General features: G+C 38.4%; 2 protein-coding genes and 1 long non-coding RNA gene across 3 annotated transcripts in view; 2 read left to right on the top strand and 1 right to left on the bottom strand.

The window, feature by feature from the left end:
* Positions 1–18,044, top strand: part of LOC147831238 (uncharacterized) — a 650,544-nt gene that overhangs the window by 202,294 nt on the left and 430,206 nt on the right. The gene's annotated exons all lie outside the window — the stretch shown is intronic.
* Positions 10,440–11,749, top strand: LOC110438488 (uncharacterized). The gene is made up of 6 exons (XM_087306677.1): positions 10,440–10,506; positions 10,575–10,745; positions 10,970–11,028; positions 11,132–11,203; positions 11,280–11,342; positions 11,428–11,749. The coding sequence occupies exons 1-6, from the start codon at positions 10,479–10,481 to the stop codon at positions 11,629–11,631; spliced, it is 597 nt and encodes a 198-aa protein (XP_087162803.1). The 5' UTR covers positions 10,440–10,478; the 3' UTR covers positions 11,632–11,749.
* Positions 11,361–13,208, bottom strand: LOC137489095 (uncharacterized). The gene is made up of 3 exons (XR_015523250.1): positions 12,382–13,208; positions 12,188–12,299; positions 11,361–12,101 (listed from the first exon to the last, which is right to left on the bottom strand). It is a non-coding gene; the product is annotated as an uncharacterized LOC137489095 (long non-coding RNA).

Raw genomic sequence — 18,044 nt, forward strand, 5'->3', positions numbered from 1 at the left:
TAAATATGATGCCACAAGCTTGGCACTCCTGTTTTTTGGAATTTTTGTCCATTCTTCTTTGCAGTACCTTTCAAGCTCTGTCAGGTTGGATGGGAAGCGACAGCCATTTTTAGATCTCTCCAGGGCTGTTCAATAGGATGTATGTCTGGGCTCTGGCTGGGCCACTCAAGGACATTCACGAGTTGTTGTGAAGCACTCCATTGATATTGAGTCTGAGGTCAAGAGCACTTTGAAGCAGGTTTTCATTCAGCATATCTCTGTACATTGCTTCATCCGTACAGGCTTGATTGGTGGATTGCTGCACAGGTGGTTGTCCTTCTATAAAGTTCTCCTCTCTCCACAGAAGAACGCTGGAGCTTAGACAGTACAGGTACAGTTGCCTCAAACCGGGCCAAAGCACGCTTGTCCCCCCTCCCGTCTCCCCCGATGGCCCGCAATCACACCACAATCGGTTAATATGTATAATTGGTTAATGTGTCCGCACTCACACCACAAATGTCATCGCTGCTGTGCTGTTCAGTGAGAAGCGCTGTCCCTCAGCAGCAAAGTGGAGATTTCTCTAGTTATATCGTGTCAGTTGTTTGATATGCAGTGACATGCAGTCAAATATTTCGCCAAACAGTCCTTAGGGATGCTGTGACACACAGTCAGATATTTCGCCGAACAGATCCGCCACTTTTGGTGCTCATAATCATAATGCTCTCGTGCTGCAGGAATGAGGAGGTCTGCTGAATGCATGCAGCTGTCGTGCAGTGAGAGGTTTGCGTCTTTAATAAACTACGGCAGTTTGTGTTCACTGAACAGTAAGAATGATTAATAAATCCATATGAAACAGTCCCTTAAAAGTCATGTCTCGCTTTCAGTTTCGGGCTTTGGCGCGTTTTGCACTCACACTACAAACATACCGCGCCAAAGCCCAAGTTAACCGTGCTTAGGCCCACCTCTTCCAACCGGGCCAGGCCCGGACAATTGAACCGTGCTTGAGCCTGATTCAGCGCACTCACACTTCTCAAATGATCCGGGAAACGGGCATGGGCACGGTAAGGATGGCATAGTGTGAGTAGGCCCTAAGGCCCTTCTCCCCCGATGACTCAGTTTAGATGGCCGGCCAGCTCTAGGAAGAGTACTGGGGGTTAGTTAATCAGTTAGCTACTTATTTTGTTAGTTAGTTATTTTTACTAACCCCCCAACCTGGAGGACCAGAACATACCCACATACACTATGAACAATTTAGCTTATGCAATTCACCTTTTGCGCATGTCTTTGGACTGTGGGGTAAACAGGAGCAGCCAGAGAAAACCCACGTGAACATGGGGAGAGCATGCCAACTCCACACAGAAAAGCCAATTGACCCAGCTGGAGCTCCAACCAGTGACCTTTTTGCTTTAAGGTGACAGCACTTCCCACTCTGCCACCATGCCACCCACTAATATTGTTATTATTATCATTTATTTTATTTTTGGCTTAGTCTCTTTGATGATCAGGGGTCACCACAGTGGAATTAACTCTCAACTTTTCCTGCATATGTTTTAGGGTGCTTTCACATCTGTAGTTCACTTTTATTTGGTCCGGACAAAGGGTAATACATGATACATTGTTGCATCTTCTGCCGTCTTTGGGTCGTTTTCACACCACACTGCTGGCTTTGGTCCGAACGAGTTGAAACGAACCAAAATGCAGTCATCTGACAAAATCCACATCTCTCATTGGCCAGATGTTGTTGAACATATTTCCTGAACTGCTTATTGATTGGTCAGAATTCCCATGCGGGAAAATGCCAATGAACTCCCGCAGGTAAACAAAACCGGCAGACACAAAATGTCGTTTTTACTCTGGAGGGACAACTGCGCTGACTGATTGTATCCCTACTTTAGACAAACTATACATTATGAAAATAAAGCGCGGCCGCGGCTGGAAAACAGTGTTTAATGCATCGCATGTCACTTCAGGAGGAGGCGTGAATTAATTTAGCTAAACTGCGACATAGTCATCTTGCGCAAATATTACCAACGATCCATGAGGTAATGTTTTTCCCTCTCTCTCTCTGTTGGTAAAGCACTGTCAACAAATATATATCCTCCATATACCATAATGCACAGCGCATCGGCCGACGGCAGCTGAATTAGTCCAAAACGCCCAGAACTTTTTGCGGATGGACCTGTTTTAGTACGGATCATATTCTCACCACAAACGGACCGCTCCAGGGTTCGTTTGAAAGCGTACTGAGACCAACTCTTCAAGCAGGTCTCGGTACGCTTATTTGGTCAGCTTTTGGTGCTCACTCGAGTACGATTGCTGCATTCTCACCTGCCCAAACGAACCGTACCAAAATGGGAAACGAACTTCAATTCAATCGAACTAGATAAGGCAGGTGTAAAAGCACCCTTACACAGCGAATACCCTTCCACAACCCAGCACTGGGAATTACCCATACTCTCCTGAATTCACACATATACACTATAGCCAATTTAGTTAATTCAATTTACCTATACCGTATGTATTTGGACTGTGGGGGAAACCGGAGAACCCTAAGGAAACCCACATTAACACGGGGAGAACATGCAAACTTTACACAGAAATACCAACTCACACAGCAGGGGCTTGAACCAGCAAACTTCTTGCTGTGAGGCGATCATTATTATTATTATTGTTATTATTATTATTATTATTATTATTATTATTATTATAGATGGAATGACAAAACCAATACAAGTAGCTCAGCATAAACATTGTTAAGTTTTTGTACTCACTATTCTGCGAAAATCCTTTCACAATTCATCATCCTTTGCTACTGCAAAAGCATAGCACATTTATCAGCAGTAATGTCCACATTATTAACAGAGCATGAATGCACGCACTATAGCATTAAGCTGGCCAATGAAATGAACAGACACTAAGGAAGACACAAATATATGAAGCTAGCACAGCATACTGCCGTATAAACACCATTACTGCACAAAGCCCCGCAAGTGCCATTTCCACTTCCACAGTAAGTCTGAGTCTGATGTCCGTCGAGGTTGAGTCACAGCTCCTTAGAGTCAAAGTAAATGAGAGTGAGCTGCACTTTAATACAAATAAGACTGATGTTCATGGACACAAGCTGTGGACTAAGGCTGTTTTATATCACTCTGAAATGCACAGTTCAGCGTAAACGCAGGACATGCAATTGTAATGGCTTCTGGTCTTTAAAAAGGCCATAAAAGCACATTTTAAACTAGTTGTTTGGGTAAACCATAAAAGTTATTAACTTGCATGCTAAGACGTATAAACATATCCTAAAAATGACGCCTGGTTATAAAGTGTTGCAAGTTTATCATTTAAAACTTTTTAATTTTTTTTTTTTTTTAGCTTAAGGAATAAAAATAGGAATCAAACGGCAGGTGAATATCTAAATTTAAAAACACCAGGTTTATGATGTGAAATTAGCAAGGAACCCTGCTGAAAAATCTAGCTTACCAGCCTGGTTTTAGAGAGGTTTTGGCCATTTCCATGCTGGTTTCCAGCCATTTCTAGCCTGGTCTTAGCTTTTCAGGCTGGAAAATGACCAGCTAAATCCAGCTAAAACCAGCTTGACCAGCCTGGTTTAAACTAGACATAACTGATTTTGCCTGGGCTCCCAGCTTGGCTAGGCTGGTCAAGCTGGTTTTAGCTGGTCATCTTCCAGCCTGGCCAGCTAAGACCAGTCTGGAAATGGCTGGAAACCAGTCTGGAAATGGCCAAAACCCCTCTAAAACCAGCCTGGTTGACCAGCTAAGGTCTAGGCTGGTTTAAGCTGTTTTTTTCAGTAGGGAAGTGTCTAAAAACTAAAATCAGTGGTGTGAAGTAACAATTTACAATTACTCAAACTTCTGTAACAGACTATTTTTTTTTTCAGGAATAAAATAGGTGTACTTTTACTTTCTCTTAAGTTCATTTTTTACTACAGTATTGGTGTCACAATCACCAGTGATCTAACAACCAGAGATCGCTGGTAAACACTTATATTTGCATGAACTACAAATCCGCCATGTTATGGACTACATATTCAGTCATGCAACACACACACACACCTGCTCCAAGTCACCAATGATTGCAAACAATCACAGCTGAAGCTGCTCAGACTGATTACTTGTGGCTCGTTTTCACTGACTGGTACAGTACGGTATGGGTCGGCTTCCTTTTCCACTACCAAGGGTACCCTTTTGGTGGGCGTGGTGTATGACAAAATTTCAGTCAATGTCATTCTCGCTGGAATAAATGTCTACTGTAAAGCTGCACAGGTCGTTTACACATCATATGAGAAGCACTTCTCACAAAACAGGTGCTTTACACATATAAATACTTGTGTATAAATGTTTATTGCTAACTTTTCTAGCAACATGATTTGATTACAACTGCAGATCTCGGTTGAATATTAGTTTATTTTAAACGATGTATTAATCCTAATTATTTTATAGTGTATGCCCTTGAATAGTCTTTGAGTTGGTTTAAAAAAAAACAATTTTAAATGTTTAATGGCATGGAAGGACTCAAACCTGTCACTCACATACCCTAAACCAGGGATTCTAAACCATCCATCGCTCATAATTATGTGCATATAGTACAAAGAATGTCTTGGCTGTGTATTTAAAACATAGCAGTTCCTTTGTTTTCAATCTGGCTTGCTCCACAAGTTCATGAGGTATCTCTGTAATCAATCAGTGTTCAGCTGCGCATATACTGTAGCTCCACCTTTTGGTACACTTTCTCGTGTTTGGTACCCTTAGAAAAGGTGCCAAAAAATGGTACGGTACGTCTTTTGAAAGTGGAAACAGCCATAAAAGCGTACTGAACCGTACTGTACCGTACCACTCAGTGGGAACGGGTCATTGGACTATAAGAAAGGCACAAACACACACAATGTGGCTAAGTCTTGTTATCTGTTTAAGTACCATTACAACTTGTTTCTTTTTTCTTGTTTCCTTTGCTTTTGCCGAGTTTTGATCCTTGCCTTGTTTATCTGTGTTTTTCTGTCTGCTGCCTGCCTGCTGACCATTTGCCTGCTATTTTGACTCCGACTTTGGATTGCCCTTATACTTAGTTTGCCCCTGTGCTGACCATCGCTTACATGACCTCGCTATTAAATCTGCATTTGGATTCGCACCCCTGTTGTCAGTGTCACAACATTTGGTACATTTATTTCAGTATTTTCCTTCAAGCTGCAGTCACTACTTTTTTTTTCTTTTGTCTATGGGGATTAGAAAATTTCCAACCTAAAAATTAACCAAATATAAACGTCTTATAATGTTACAAATTAGTTATTGTGTTACCATATTAACTAATATTACCTAACAAAGAACAAAACAATGACCAAAACATTAATTACAGTGTTCATTAAAATTTGTTAATGTTTGCTAACAACAGTAGAATGCTTCATTTTATATTATGTTAGTTTAGCTAAGTTTAGGTCAGGGGTTCAACCTTTTTCACTTCAGGGCCCATTTCTTAAATAATTTTTGAAGGCCCACCTGTCTGACATTTTCTCAAAAATGTTTGCATGAAATGCTTATTTAAATCCTTATTCAATATTTAAAAAGTAAATAAAATACAGTAAAACACCCTAAACCTTTTGAAACCTGTCAATCTGATGGTGGTTGAGTTTAAGGCTGGATAATATATGGGAGATCACTAACAGGAACAGTGAACAGCTCGACCAGAATCAGTCTGAAGCTCATATGCAAGTTCAATGGCAGAAACACCATTGAGCCCATTTTTGCACTGAGTTTGTAGTAATCCATCACATGATACAACACGATAAAGATCATTCATCACTTTGATCATTTTAATATAGTATATTAATAATACAATCCGAAAATTATAGTATAATATTGAGAATTAATTTTAAGCTACCTCGCAGCCCTCCTGCAGGAACGCCAAGGTCCACAAGTGGGCCACATCTCACCGGTTGAGAATCCCTGGTTTATCGTATGTGAGTGACAGGTTTGAGTCCTGCCTTCATGCCATTAAACATTGTTTTTTTTTTTTAAAGACCAAAGATCAATTCAAAGACTGTTCAAGGGCATACACTATAAAATAATGCGCATTAATACATCATTTAAAATAAACTGCAATATTCAACCCAGGCTCATTCTGATCAAGTACCCCTTTATACATTTCTGGAGAGCACCAAATGTTCCAGGAACTTTTTTTTTTTTTTTTTTTTTTGCAGTTTTGCAGTTTTGCTTTCACGAATCTGCCAGGGGCTGTTGCGTATGCTTTTTGAGATCTCAAATTATTCTTGAGAGTACCATTTGCATCAGCTGTTTTTGGTGTAAATCCACCAGAGGGCGCTGTCAACTAACTGTCTGACCAACCGAAGCATTCGTTTAAAGCACGAAATGCAGCCATATGTTCCTCCGACTACATAATTTGTGTTCTCTAGAAGTGTATATAGGGATACGTTTTCAAAATGAGCCTATGTTGGCAATATTCCATAATAATAATAATAATAAAAAGTACAAATATCACACTTGTTTGCTTTGAGAAAATTGTTCCCTTTAATAAGAATAATTAGCTCTATAACATACACATTTCCATGTTCATCTCACAATGTTCTGCTTTAATTAATTAGGACCCAATAAAGGCAGATTGGCTCTTGTGAATGAAAGTAATATTTGTTTTACATTTCTACGACAAGGCTCGTATTAAATTAGAGCGAGTCAATACTACAAATGCTGTAAAAAGAGGGCACCGGGGTGATCTATTGTAAGAAAGCCCTTGAGTAGAGAAAGCTACGACAATATTTCACTGGAGCGTGAGATAAGTGTTTGCTCTCGAGGCCCTCTTTCACTGTGCATCAGCTAAAATGCTCCGCAGATGCGATAAGCTACTTAAGTGCTATCAATGCTTAGCCCTGCTCCCATTCTCTCAATGCACCATGAGATCTTCTAACAACAAAGGGCCCGATACACCCTCAATCACTGCCATAGACGCCAACAAAAATTCAGCAGAGCCTTCACTCGGGGGAGCCATCACTGTCCATCAGACGCCCTCAGCTCAGTTTATCATTACCCCCCTTCAATTTATAAAGCTAATGTGGCGTATCTGCTGCTCAATGCTTATTTAGCTCCTTTCAGAGCATCCCATCATACCGAGCAAATGACTACATCACAGGTAGGGTTTAAAAAGGCACGCTGTAATCTGCTCCAGTTATCCAGAGAGCCCATTATGGACTGTACGCCACACAGGTCAGTTGCCTTTGATTACACAGAGGGAAAAGCCAACACCCACTCTTATTATGGCTATAATTCCCAAAAAGAGCTGTAGGATTGGATGTGCCAGCTATATAAAGTTATAATGGATCTACAAATAAGACTTTTACTCAGTCACACAAATATTGCCATAGGCAAGGAGAAAACACTAGGCAGGGCGCCGTTTGCCCGTGATTCATGTGTCCCCGTGGTCTCGGTTTGAGTCGAGCTGATTTGTATGTGTGTTTGTTCTCAGAGCTCTGCAGAGTAGCATGCTGGGCTTTTTTTCTTCACTGGTTCGCATGTTGGTGAAGATCAGTAGATCTCGACATGACGTAACCCTGGAGGCTATATGCAAAAGACACACACACAAAAAAAAACTCCAGAGCTTATTAGGGCGATTTTAGAATGAACGTTTTAAAAGTTGCATTGTAAGTTTAGCTGACACTGGTCCTGTTATGCTTTTATGAAGCCTGGCTTTGTCTAATTCTATGAAATGTTTACATGCATTAAAGGTCAAAACACATGTTTTGTTATACACATCACATCTTGTGCTGTCAATCGATAAAAAATGTTTTTTTTTTGTTTTTTTTTTGCATTTAAATGTTGTAATGTTGGCTATTCAAATATAAAAAAGTAAATAATGTAAGTTTGAGATGCGATTGTTTTTTAGAAATTTTGTTTAACTTGTAACACAGATTTCGTCATGTAAAAAACATACTTACAATAGGCCATCAAGATCTTCAAACTGTTGGCTTAAAACCCATATTTACTACAGAAATAAAAACACTGGCATGTAAGTGCCATTTAAATATCAAAACAATCAATGCCAATAAAAAAACAAAAATTATTTCCAAGTTGGAATCTAGATGGACTGAAAAGAATATGCAAAATACAAGCATTGCACATATGAAATTTGGAAATTTATAATAATAAAGAAACTATTACAAACAATTGTACTCATTGAAAAGTTGTATTGCTGAGGGTTAAGCACATTAATTATAAAAAAAAAAAAAAATTGTTTAGTCCTCCTTTACATTTAGCTAATTGCGAAGACAGACCAGTCTGTTGACATTATCAGCGGACAATGTGGTCCTTTTCTTTTAAATGATTTGACCTGAGAGTGAGAACAGTCTCTCACAAGTAAGGTTGGGTACCAAAACCTGGTGCCATGTAACAGGCATGTACCAGGCTGAATCAGCATATAAATTTTTGTGCCACGACAAGAATGTAAGAAGCATCAAGAGGCACATCAAAGGCACACATAGGTATGTACTGTGTCACACCAAAACCTATAGATTTCTTAAAGGGACTTTGGTCATACCATCTCTAAACATTAAATTCTAACCAACTTTGTGGGATACAAACACAGTCGATCGGTGTTGTTAGGTGTTTTTCTTGTTGCTTATGGAGCACATAGGCAACACACGCAGTACAGCTTTTCCAGTGACCAACTCCCTTCAGATTCATCAACACGAATAATTGCATTCATCAAATTTGCTTAAACTAAACATTTTAAAGTATGGCTATTTTATTTGAGGTTTTTCCCTTCCTTTCGATGTACTGCACCAAATTCCATTAAAACAACACTCTTCCACCAGTTGAACCCATATCACCCACAACAGGACATAAATAAATAAAAAAAATAAAATAAAAAAAATAAAAAACGCCATGTTGTGTTATTTTTTTAATGCTTCAAATATTTCAAACTTATTGCATGCATATATTAATAGCACTATTCACATCATCTCATTTCTCAAAGAGCCTCAAACATTTACTTTGTTTCTAGTAATTTCTATGCTCCTACTCTTCTCTCATTGGTCAGATGGTCTGACTGGTCTACTGCTTGCAGTACCTGTCACAAACAAAACATCCATTTCTGCATCTGTATTATTAATACTTTCAGTGATTGTATACAATGGTGTCAGTTTTACCACTTCAATTAGAGCCAGAGTCCATTGATGAAGCAGCATTAACACTTCTGTGTCCACCAAGGTCAGAAATTATAATAGCTTGAAGCAAAAATACCACAAAAAAATAAAGCCCCACAAATTTAGGATGAAAAAAAAAAAAAAAAATTATATATATATATATATATATATATATATATATATATATATATATATATATATATATATATATATATATATATATATTTCCCTACAAAAATTAAATATATCTATTATTAGATGTGACAATGGGGTTGGAGATCCAAATGCAGCTTTAATAAAATTGATCATAGACAAAACAGACATGGTCAAAGATCAACACACAGTATCTGAGGCAAAGCAAAATGATCAACCAAAGATCAGGCAATGGTCAGGGCAGATAGCAAATGAACCCAAAACTACAGAGAGACCTTACACATTGGAATTTAAGAAAGCACGTGTGTTTACAAAATCATCAGCAAATCAAGAAAAGATCAGTTTGACAGCATACATGTTCAAAATTCTCACTATGCAAACAAATTAAGAGTTTGTGCTGCAAATTCTCACAACACATGAAAATAGTTTAAAACACAACAGAAAGCACTGAGCAATAGTCACAAGACAATAAACATATTCCAGCCAGGGGGGTATTCCAGATAGCTGGGTTAACTTACCATTTGGTAAATCATAACTTCTGGGTTCATTTACCCCAAACCGGCATACCATGAGTATGTCGGTTCCAAAACACCTGAGAAGAGTTAGTTTAATCAACCCTCAATTGGTTACCTAGAGTTAATGCGCGTGCACAGAGCATACATAAAGACATTCTCAATGGATCGCTGATTTCATGAGTCACCATGGAAAGTCAAAGCGAAAAAAAAGAGAGCGGCGTATTTTACAGAGGCGGAGTTGGAGGTTTTAATGTATGCGTACGAGGAATTTAAGCCAGTAATATTAAAAAGGAGCAATACAGCTGCATCTGCTAAAGATAGAGAGTTGGCTTGGCAAAAAATAACGGACAGAGTAAATGCGTGAGTGTATAAAATTACAAATGTGTTATTGTTTCCTGTTTTCTTATAATGCAACATAATTAAATGTGATGTCTACATGTACATTATATATATATATATATATATATATATATATATATATATATATATATATTTATTTATTTATTTATTTATTTATTTATATATATATATATATATATATATATATATATATATATATATATATATATATATATATATATATATATATATATATATATATATATATTTAATTTATTTATTTAATAAGGTGCAATCCTTCTGGAGCCAGAAGAACTCTGAGCCAAGTTAAAATGAAACACAAAAACATTCTGCAAAAAGGTAATATTTCATTACACAATTACTGAACTATTAATTAAACACTATTTAGTACTCTTTCTGTCATGTAGCTAATAGAAAGAAGGCTGAAGCCCGTCTAACTGGCGGGGGTCCACCACCACCTCCCCTTACCCCATGTGAGGAGCTGGCTCTGTCCCTTAATAAAGGACGACCAGTGGTTGCTGGCATTCAAGGGGGCAGTTCATCATGTACAACAAGTGATGGTGAAAAAATGGTGAAATGTAAGTTTACCTCTATGATTTGTTTTCATTTTTTCACTTGACTATTTCTGTCACTTAAAGGCTTTTTGAACATGTTTAATTTATACAAGCTTTTATTTATTTAACTGCATATGATGTATAGACTACTGTGATCTTGGTTGTATTATTGTGACATGCTACTCTTTCATGTAGTATTGGTTTTATTTGATAATATACATAATTTTAATGGTTGTGTGTTCATATAGATACTGATGGACATATTGTGTTATTGGACCCTCCAGAAAGAACACGGTCCGTCACAGTTGTAAGTAATTTGTTGTTAGGGACCTTTAGTTGCTTTTTTATTATTTTTTATTTATTTATTTATTTTTTGTCAGATGATGTAAACTTGCATATTTCTCTTGTAGGATGATCAAGATGATGATGAAGAGACCACATCTGCTGTGACAGAAGTGGACAATGCTCCTAGGCCCACTGAGGTATAATGCAGACCATTATAATGCATGGCCGCCTTTGCATCAGAGTAACAAACTCATTGTCATTGTCATTTGACAGTACATACCTGGGGATTTGCCCACAGATGAGGGTCCTTCAACCTCAACGCATAATCTAAGCAGTGTAAGAACTTGTGGCCAGTTGTCCATATTTTAATTTTATTGTCTGACCAAACAATCTCATTTATTATACATTTTCCAATTCCTAGTTGCCAGCAAAAGAGCTGTATAAGGTCCATCTTCAGAAACAAATAAGTAAAAGTGACATGGAGATGGACCTTATACAGCTTCAAATGGAAGAGAAAAGGCCACTTATAAAAAAAGCAGCACTTGAAATTCAATTACTGGAGCATCGCCTTAAGGTGAGAACTGTGAATATTAATCTGTTGCATGTTAAGTTTGTGTGTGTATAAAGTAATATATATAAAAAAAATCTTACTGAATTGTACATTTATTGTTTTTCAGGAATTAAAGAAATGAACTGTCTGGCAAACCAGTGCAAAAAAAATTAATAAAAAAAATTTTGACAGATCCTGTCTCTCAAGTCTTCCGTCTCTGTTGGCCTCTAAAATGTCTAGGTGTTCCTCTGGGCCATCTCCCTCAATACAAGGAGGGAGGCTCTCTCCTCTTATAGTGGCAATGTTGTGAAGCACAACACAAGCCACTATGATGTCACATGCCCTCTCTGGACTGACCCGGAGCCCACGCAGACACTGAAACCGAGATTTGAGAATCCCTATGGTCATCTCCACCTTAGCTCTTGTTCGGCTGTGAGCCAGGTTTAACCGTGTCTGTGGTCCAGGCTCAGGTTCAGGGTAGGGTGTCATTAAATAGGGCAGACAAGGGTATCCTCTGTCCCCCAGCAAGTAACCATTGTACTGTCCTGTAATGATTAAAGTGTATAATACAAATATAGTAAAAAAAAAAATAAATAAAACAAAATAATTCATTATATCAAGCAAAATATACCCTGCTGAAATGCCTGGCATAATGATGACTCGCGGAAAATTCTGGCATCATGCACAGATCCTGGCCATTTTGCCTCGACGTTTGTAATTATTTGGGTTGCTTCACATATTACCTAGTTGGTGGGAAAAAAAGCAATATTACAATTCAATGGTTTTAACAAGGCAAAAAAATTAAGGACACACGGAAATTGTTACCTGCACATTGATACTATGAGTAGATTTCCTATTAACATAGTCCCCCTCATTTATTGAAGGGGCTTTAATAGGAATGTGGGTGCCATCAACACACCCAATTACATTTGGTAACCCTGAAACAAAGTTATGGAAGTATTGAGTGTGCATAAAGAAAACATGTATAGATATAACTAATAAGACTGCATATTAAATATGCGTAATAGATTTTCCTTCAAAGAACAAACCTGCCACTCTGTGGAATTCGTTCTTAATAACACGCAGAGGTTTGTGGCCAGGGAACTGTACAAATGTGGGTAAGAGGTGTTTAAGGGCCAGACATACCGTACGAACGGCTCTACAAACAGTTGCCTTTCCCACATGCTCTGCATCACCTACATTATACAAAAAATGGCCAGACGCAAAAAACCTTAGTGCTATGGACAGAATGCTTTCTGTGCTAAGAGCAGAACCACGGTTTGTGACGTTCGCAATATGCGGTTTTAAAAGACGTGTTAAATAAACTAACGACTCTTTTGAAAAACGATAACGCTCCTTCAAATAATCATTAGGGTATGAAAACACATCAATACGTGGTCTTATAACTCTCTCCCGGCGAAAAAAAACCTCGTATAATTTGAGCTTCTACGTCCACAGGATCCTCATCAAAAGGGCACGCCATGCTCGCTTACCTTCTGACACAAACTTACACTGGAACATAACCTGCTACCGAGCAGGTTATCTTCAGAGAGTGAGTTGCTATGGTTACATACATACCCACAAAGTTACCTCCGTTTTTGGAACCGAAAGCTGAGGTTATCCACTTACTTACTCTCAAACTTACCCGGGTATGTCACATAACCTGCTTTCTGGAATACCCCCCAGGTCTGTCAAGTTTTGGGGTTCCCTCGAAACATTGTGTTCCATGTTATTTGCTGTCACCGCCTCGGTCCCAGTCATTCCCCTCGCTGGCCAGCAGAGGCCGCCATCTCCGGACTTCTAGCATTACATCATCCACTTACACTGATCGTGCACACCTGAAGCACATTCCAGATAATGACCCTCGTACTCTTTATAAGCCGCACTCAAACACTCAGTCAGTGTGAAGTCTTGTTCAGCACCGGCCAGCATTACTGAGTGTTATATCCTGCCTGATCTCCTGTGTACAATCCAGCCCGTTTCTGACTCTGCTTTACCTTCTGCCTGCCCACGACCCAAGCTTGATACACGGACTCTGATACTCGCTGCCTGCCCTCGACCCAAGCCTGATACACGGACTCTGAATCACTCTGCCTGCCTTTGACCCATGCCTGGTAAACAGCCATGTCACAGCCATGTCACCCTGCAGCCCAAGACCGGTTACTCACTGAAGCTAAGCAGGGCTGAGCCTGGTCAGTACCTGGATGGGAGACCACTAGGGAACACTAGGTTGCTGTTGGAAGTGGTGTTAGTGAGGCCAGCAGGGGGCGCTCAACCTGTGGTCTGTATGAGTCCTAATGCCCCAGTAAAAGTGAAGGGGACACTACACTGTCAGTGGGCGCCGTCTTTCGGATGAGACGTTAAACCGAGGTCCTGACTCTCTGTGGTCATTAAAATCCTATGGCACTTCTCGTGAAAGAGCAGGGGTGTAACCCCGGTGTCCTGGCCAAAGTCCCTCTATCGGCCCATACGATCATGGCCTCCCAATCATCCCCTTCCACTGAATTGGCTCGATCACTGTCTCTCCACTCCACCAATAGCTGGTGTGTGGTGAGCGCACTGGCGCCGTTGTCCTGTGGCAGCCGTCGCATCATCCAAGTGGATGCTGCACACTGGTGGTGGTGTGGAGAGACCCCCCTCATGATTGTAAAGCGCTTTGGGTGTATGGCCATACACAATAAATGCGCTATATAAATACACATTACATTACATTACATTACAAATCACTGTGTCTGCCGCCAGCCTTAAGACCATTACTACTACTGTTGATGTGTGTTTGCACCTTTGTGCATATTGTGTGTTGAGTAAGAGTGTGATTAATAAATACTGCATAATGGATCCCTCCGTGTCAGTCTCCTCGTTACATTTGCATGCATTGTGAGAAAAGTACTACTTTTATTTATTTACATTGTGAGAATACAGTGTATTTTTATTTGTTTGCATTGTGAGAATTTGCAACACGCTGTCAGTCTGTGGAACAACTTTTACTTGGGGCGTTTTTTAAAATTGCAATGTGTTTTTTCTTAATTGCAATGTGTTAACCTCTCTTGGCCACAATATACAGAACTAGGGGTGAGACTTTGAAGGCTTTTAATCATATAGAAGAAAAAATGAGAATCATCAATTTACAGGAACATATTTTTAACCATAACCATGTGATTATTATTTCTTTCTACAACCACGACTGCTTTGTATTTCGATTCAAAGGTTTAAAAATGCATGACACAGGGCATGACCTTGTAGCTTGGTAAGGTGTATTGCGAGAGGTTCGAAGCATAGTTTACATACATAGTCATACAATTTCAAAGCATTGCACTGGTTCCAGGTCAAAACACTTAAAGCACAACATTTACCTTTTATTCATTTAGAAGATGCTTTTATCCAAAGTGACTTACAAGTGAGAATTAAAACAGCACTTCAAATCAGAGAGTAGCAGCATATAAAAGCTGTGACATCCCTCTCTCTCTTATTTTCCTCCCCCCTCTGAGCATATGAAAAGAAGAGTGAAAACCACATGTGGTTTATCAAGCCCACTCACCTGTGTGGAGCACACAGAATTGTACAATGTTTTCTGAGAAGTATGGGGTGCTTAGAAGATGAAGTCTGGTGAATCTAGAGAGAGAGAGAGAGAGAGAAAGTGTCACCTACTGGAGCGAGCGACACCAGTATTGCAAGACACTTTTTCAAGTGTTGATAAAGTTTCTGGTGCATATGGAGAACTACAAAGCCTCCATAACAAATAGTGGCCATCTAGGCAAACATATGTTGGCTACACATTATTATAACCATGATGCTGTGAAAGTGTTACTGTTTTCTTGGCATGAACACCTGCATTTATTTATTTTCTCAATTCATAAGTTTTATTTGTTTACAAACAGGAACAAAGTTATCATTACTGTTGAGTTACTACTACTATTTTTAACAAAGCAAATGTACATGTATTTGTCATGTTAATTCATTAATCAATCGCTAATCTAAGGTGCGTTTCCGAAAACCATCGTTAGCCAACTAAGGTTGCAAGTTGCGTCGTGACAAACATAGTTTGTTGATTTGGCATTTCCCAAACGTTCCAACAAACATTTGCAAACTGCGTTGCAAACTTGCAACTACACCTCTCGAACTGTAGCTAGAAGCGTAGTTCCTAGTTGTGTTCTATTTCCAGTTATCCCCCTATGCCCTATTTTTTTTTCAAACGTTCCAACATATAAACTTGGAATGATTAAAAAAAAAACATTTGATTGATGTCTCTTAAGTGTAATTTGCTTTCAAAATATTTTTACAGTACAATCTTCATATTGACAACTGTACTCCTTTTGTAGTACACTGAAAACATTTATGCCATTTTGAATGCAGCCGTGGCTCATGACAAAAGCTATAGGTGACCTATTATTTAAAAGCATGTATAATAATATAATAATTATTATTATTATTATTATCATTGTCAAGTAGAATTTTTCTTATTTTCTTAATAAATTGCCTACTGTAAATTACAACCATTAACAATTTATTTGACTTGTTTATGAGTTATAAATATGTGTTAGCTTTTTGTAAGTAATTTTATGTTTTAGAGTAGAGCATATTCTCAATATTTGTAAAGGAATCCTAGGCCCTATTTTTATTGTATATATATATATATATATATATATATATATATATATATATATATATATATATATATATATATATATATATATATATATATTAATTGATTTGGAAAATGAGTGCATGTTTTTACCAAAAGTAATATGGGATTTTTTTTTTCAATGTGTGTGCGTGTAAAATAATATAATTCACTCAAAAACGTATGGGTTTTTTTCTTTAAGTTGTTACTCCACCCCATTTAGAGCATCATTATCGACGTTCTACATTATAAATAACGTATAAATATATAAATACGCCTATTATTAATACGCCATCTTCTTCAATGTGCGCTCGCATTGACAGTTTTGTGCTTGAGCGCCTCCAAGTGTTGTTTACTGTAACTTTAGCAGCTCCGTGCACGTGAACAAAAGCGCCAATCTGAGTAAACGAGAAAAAGCATGAGACATTTTTTATTTATTTTATTTTTAAATGTGCCAGGCGTTTTGTGCGTTGTTGTGCACGATCACATTGGCACCCTTTATTTAGTCTCGAGGCATTAAACATAGATGGAAAACGCAAGCAAAAAGTGTCCCGTGTGCACGGGCCTTAAGATTAACGTGTTGGTAGATTGCAAAACATTTGTAATACAGCGTTTTCCTCTTTTTTTACCAGCAGAGGTTCTAAGTGAGCTCTGATTCGAAAAGCTTTGAATATCGAACCTTTTTCAATACAATTGAGTAGAAAAAATTTCATAATGTTTACAAACTTCAACTTCTCAATCACAAAGAAATATCCAATATCAGGAAACATGTATAAAAAAAAAAAATAAATAAATATATATAGCTACTAGTGATGTGACATTGTGCATCGAGGTTTCGAAGCATGTATCAAAAAAAGTATACATTTCGCAGTTCATTGTAGTGACGTATGAAGCGTTATTTTCACCTATATCCACATGACTACTTAGAATTTTGATTTTGACACAGTAAAGTGTATAGCACTGCACTGGTCCCATGCACCAGTAATTTAACTAAAATACTATAGTAATTTATAGTAAAAAGCATTTGAACCATACTAAAGTGTATTAGAGTATTTACAACTATTTTTAGAGAGAGTCACTGCTTATTGTAGTATAGTGTGTAACAGAGGCCAGTTGGCGAGTGCAGGACAAATGCCTCACTCACATAGCATCTCTTTTGGAGCATTCACCTCCCATGCAGGAATCGCCAGTTCGATACCCATTAGAAATAAAAGGGTGGGTGTAGGACTGGTTGGAATACCTACATACATAAAACATAAATGCTTTTAAATACCTTGGATTTTACGACAGTAGTTGTTGGTGAAATGCAACATACCTTTTGGGTAAAATACTACAGTAATTGGGTAATTTGTTTATATAACTATTGTTGTTTTACTACATAAATGAGTTGGTCTGATGTTCTCCCCGTATTCGTGTGGGTTTCCTCCGGATGCTTCGGTTTCCCTCACAGTCCAAAGACATGCAGTACAGGTGAATTGGGTAAGTTAAATTGTCTGTAGTGTATGTGTGTGAATGAGAGTGTATAAGTGTGTTTCCCAGTGATGGGTTGCAGCTGGAAGAGCATCAGCTGCGTAAAACATGTGCTGGACAAATTGGAGGTTCATTCCGCTGTGTCGACCCCAGATTAATAAAGGGACTAAGCCGAAAATTAACGAATGAATGAGTTAGTCTGTTTTGAACGTTTGACATTTTTGCGACCCAGTGCTTTCCCTCATAGAGCTCTGAATTGGAAAGCTTTTAGTCAGGAACCTTTTTCCGATACAATTGAGTCGAACAGTTCACTGGTACAAAAAGATTCATTTTACCATCACTAACAGCTACAGCTAAACAAGGCTGTGAAACTGACTGTATTCGAAATTGCCCCTAT

This window comes from Danio rerio, chromosome 23 (genome assembly GCF_052040795.2).
Source record: "Danio rerio strain M-AB ecotype USA chromosome 23, GRCz13ab, whole genome shotgun sequence".
NCBI classification, from domain to species: Eukaryota; Metazoa; Chordata; class Actinopteri; order Cypriniformes; family Danionidae; genus Danio; species Danio rerio.

Bases quoted from the DNA above. Each gene is read 5' to 3' on its own strand.
- LOC110438488 (XM_087306677.1), top strand. From the start codon at position 10,479: ATGAAACACAAAAACATTCTGCAAAAAG. The intron at 11,204-11,279 runs GTATAATGCAGA...GTCATTTGACAG, and splicing joins ATGCTCCTAGGCCCACTGAG to TACATACCTGGGGATTTGCC. The intron at 11,343-11,427 runs GTAAGAACTTGT...TCCAATTCCTAG, and splicing joins CAACGCATAATCTAAGCAGT to TTGCCAGCAAAAGAGCTGTA.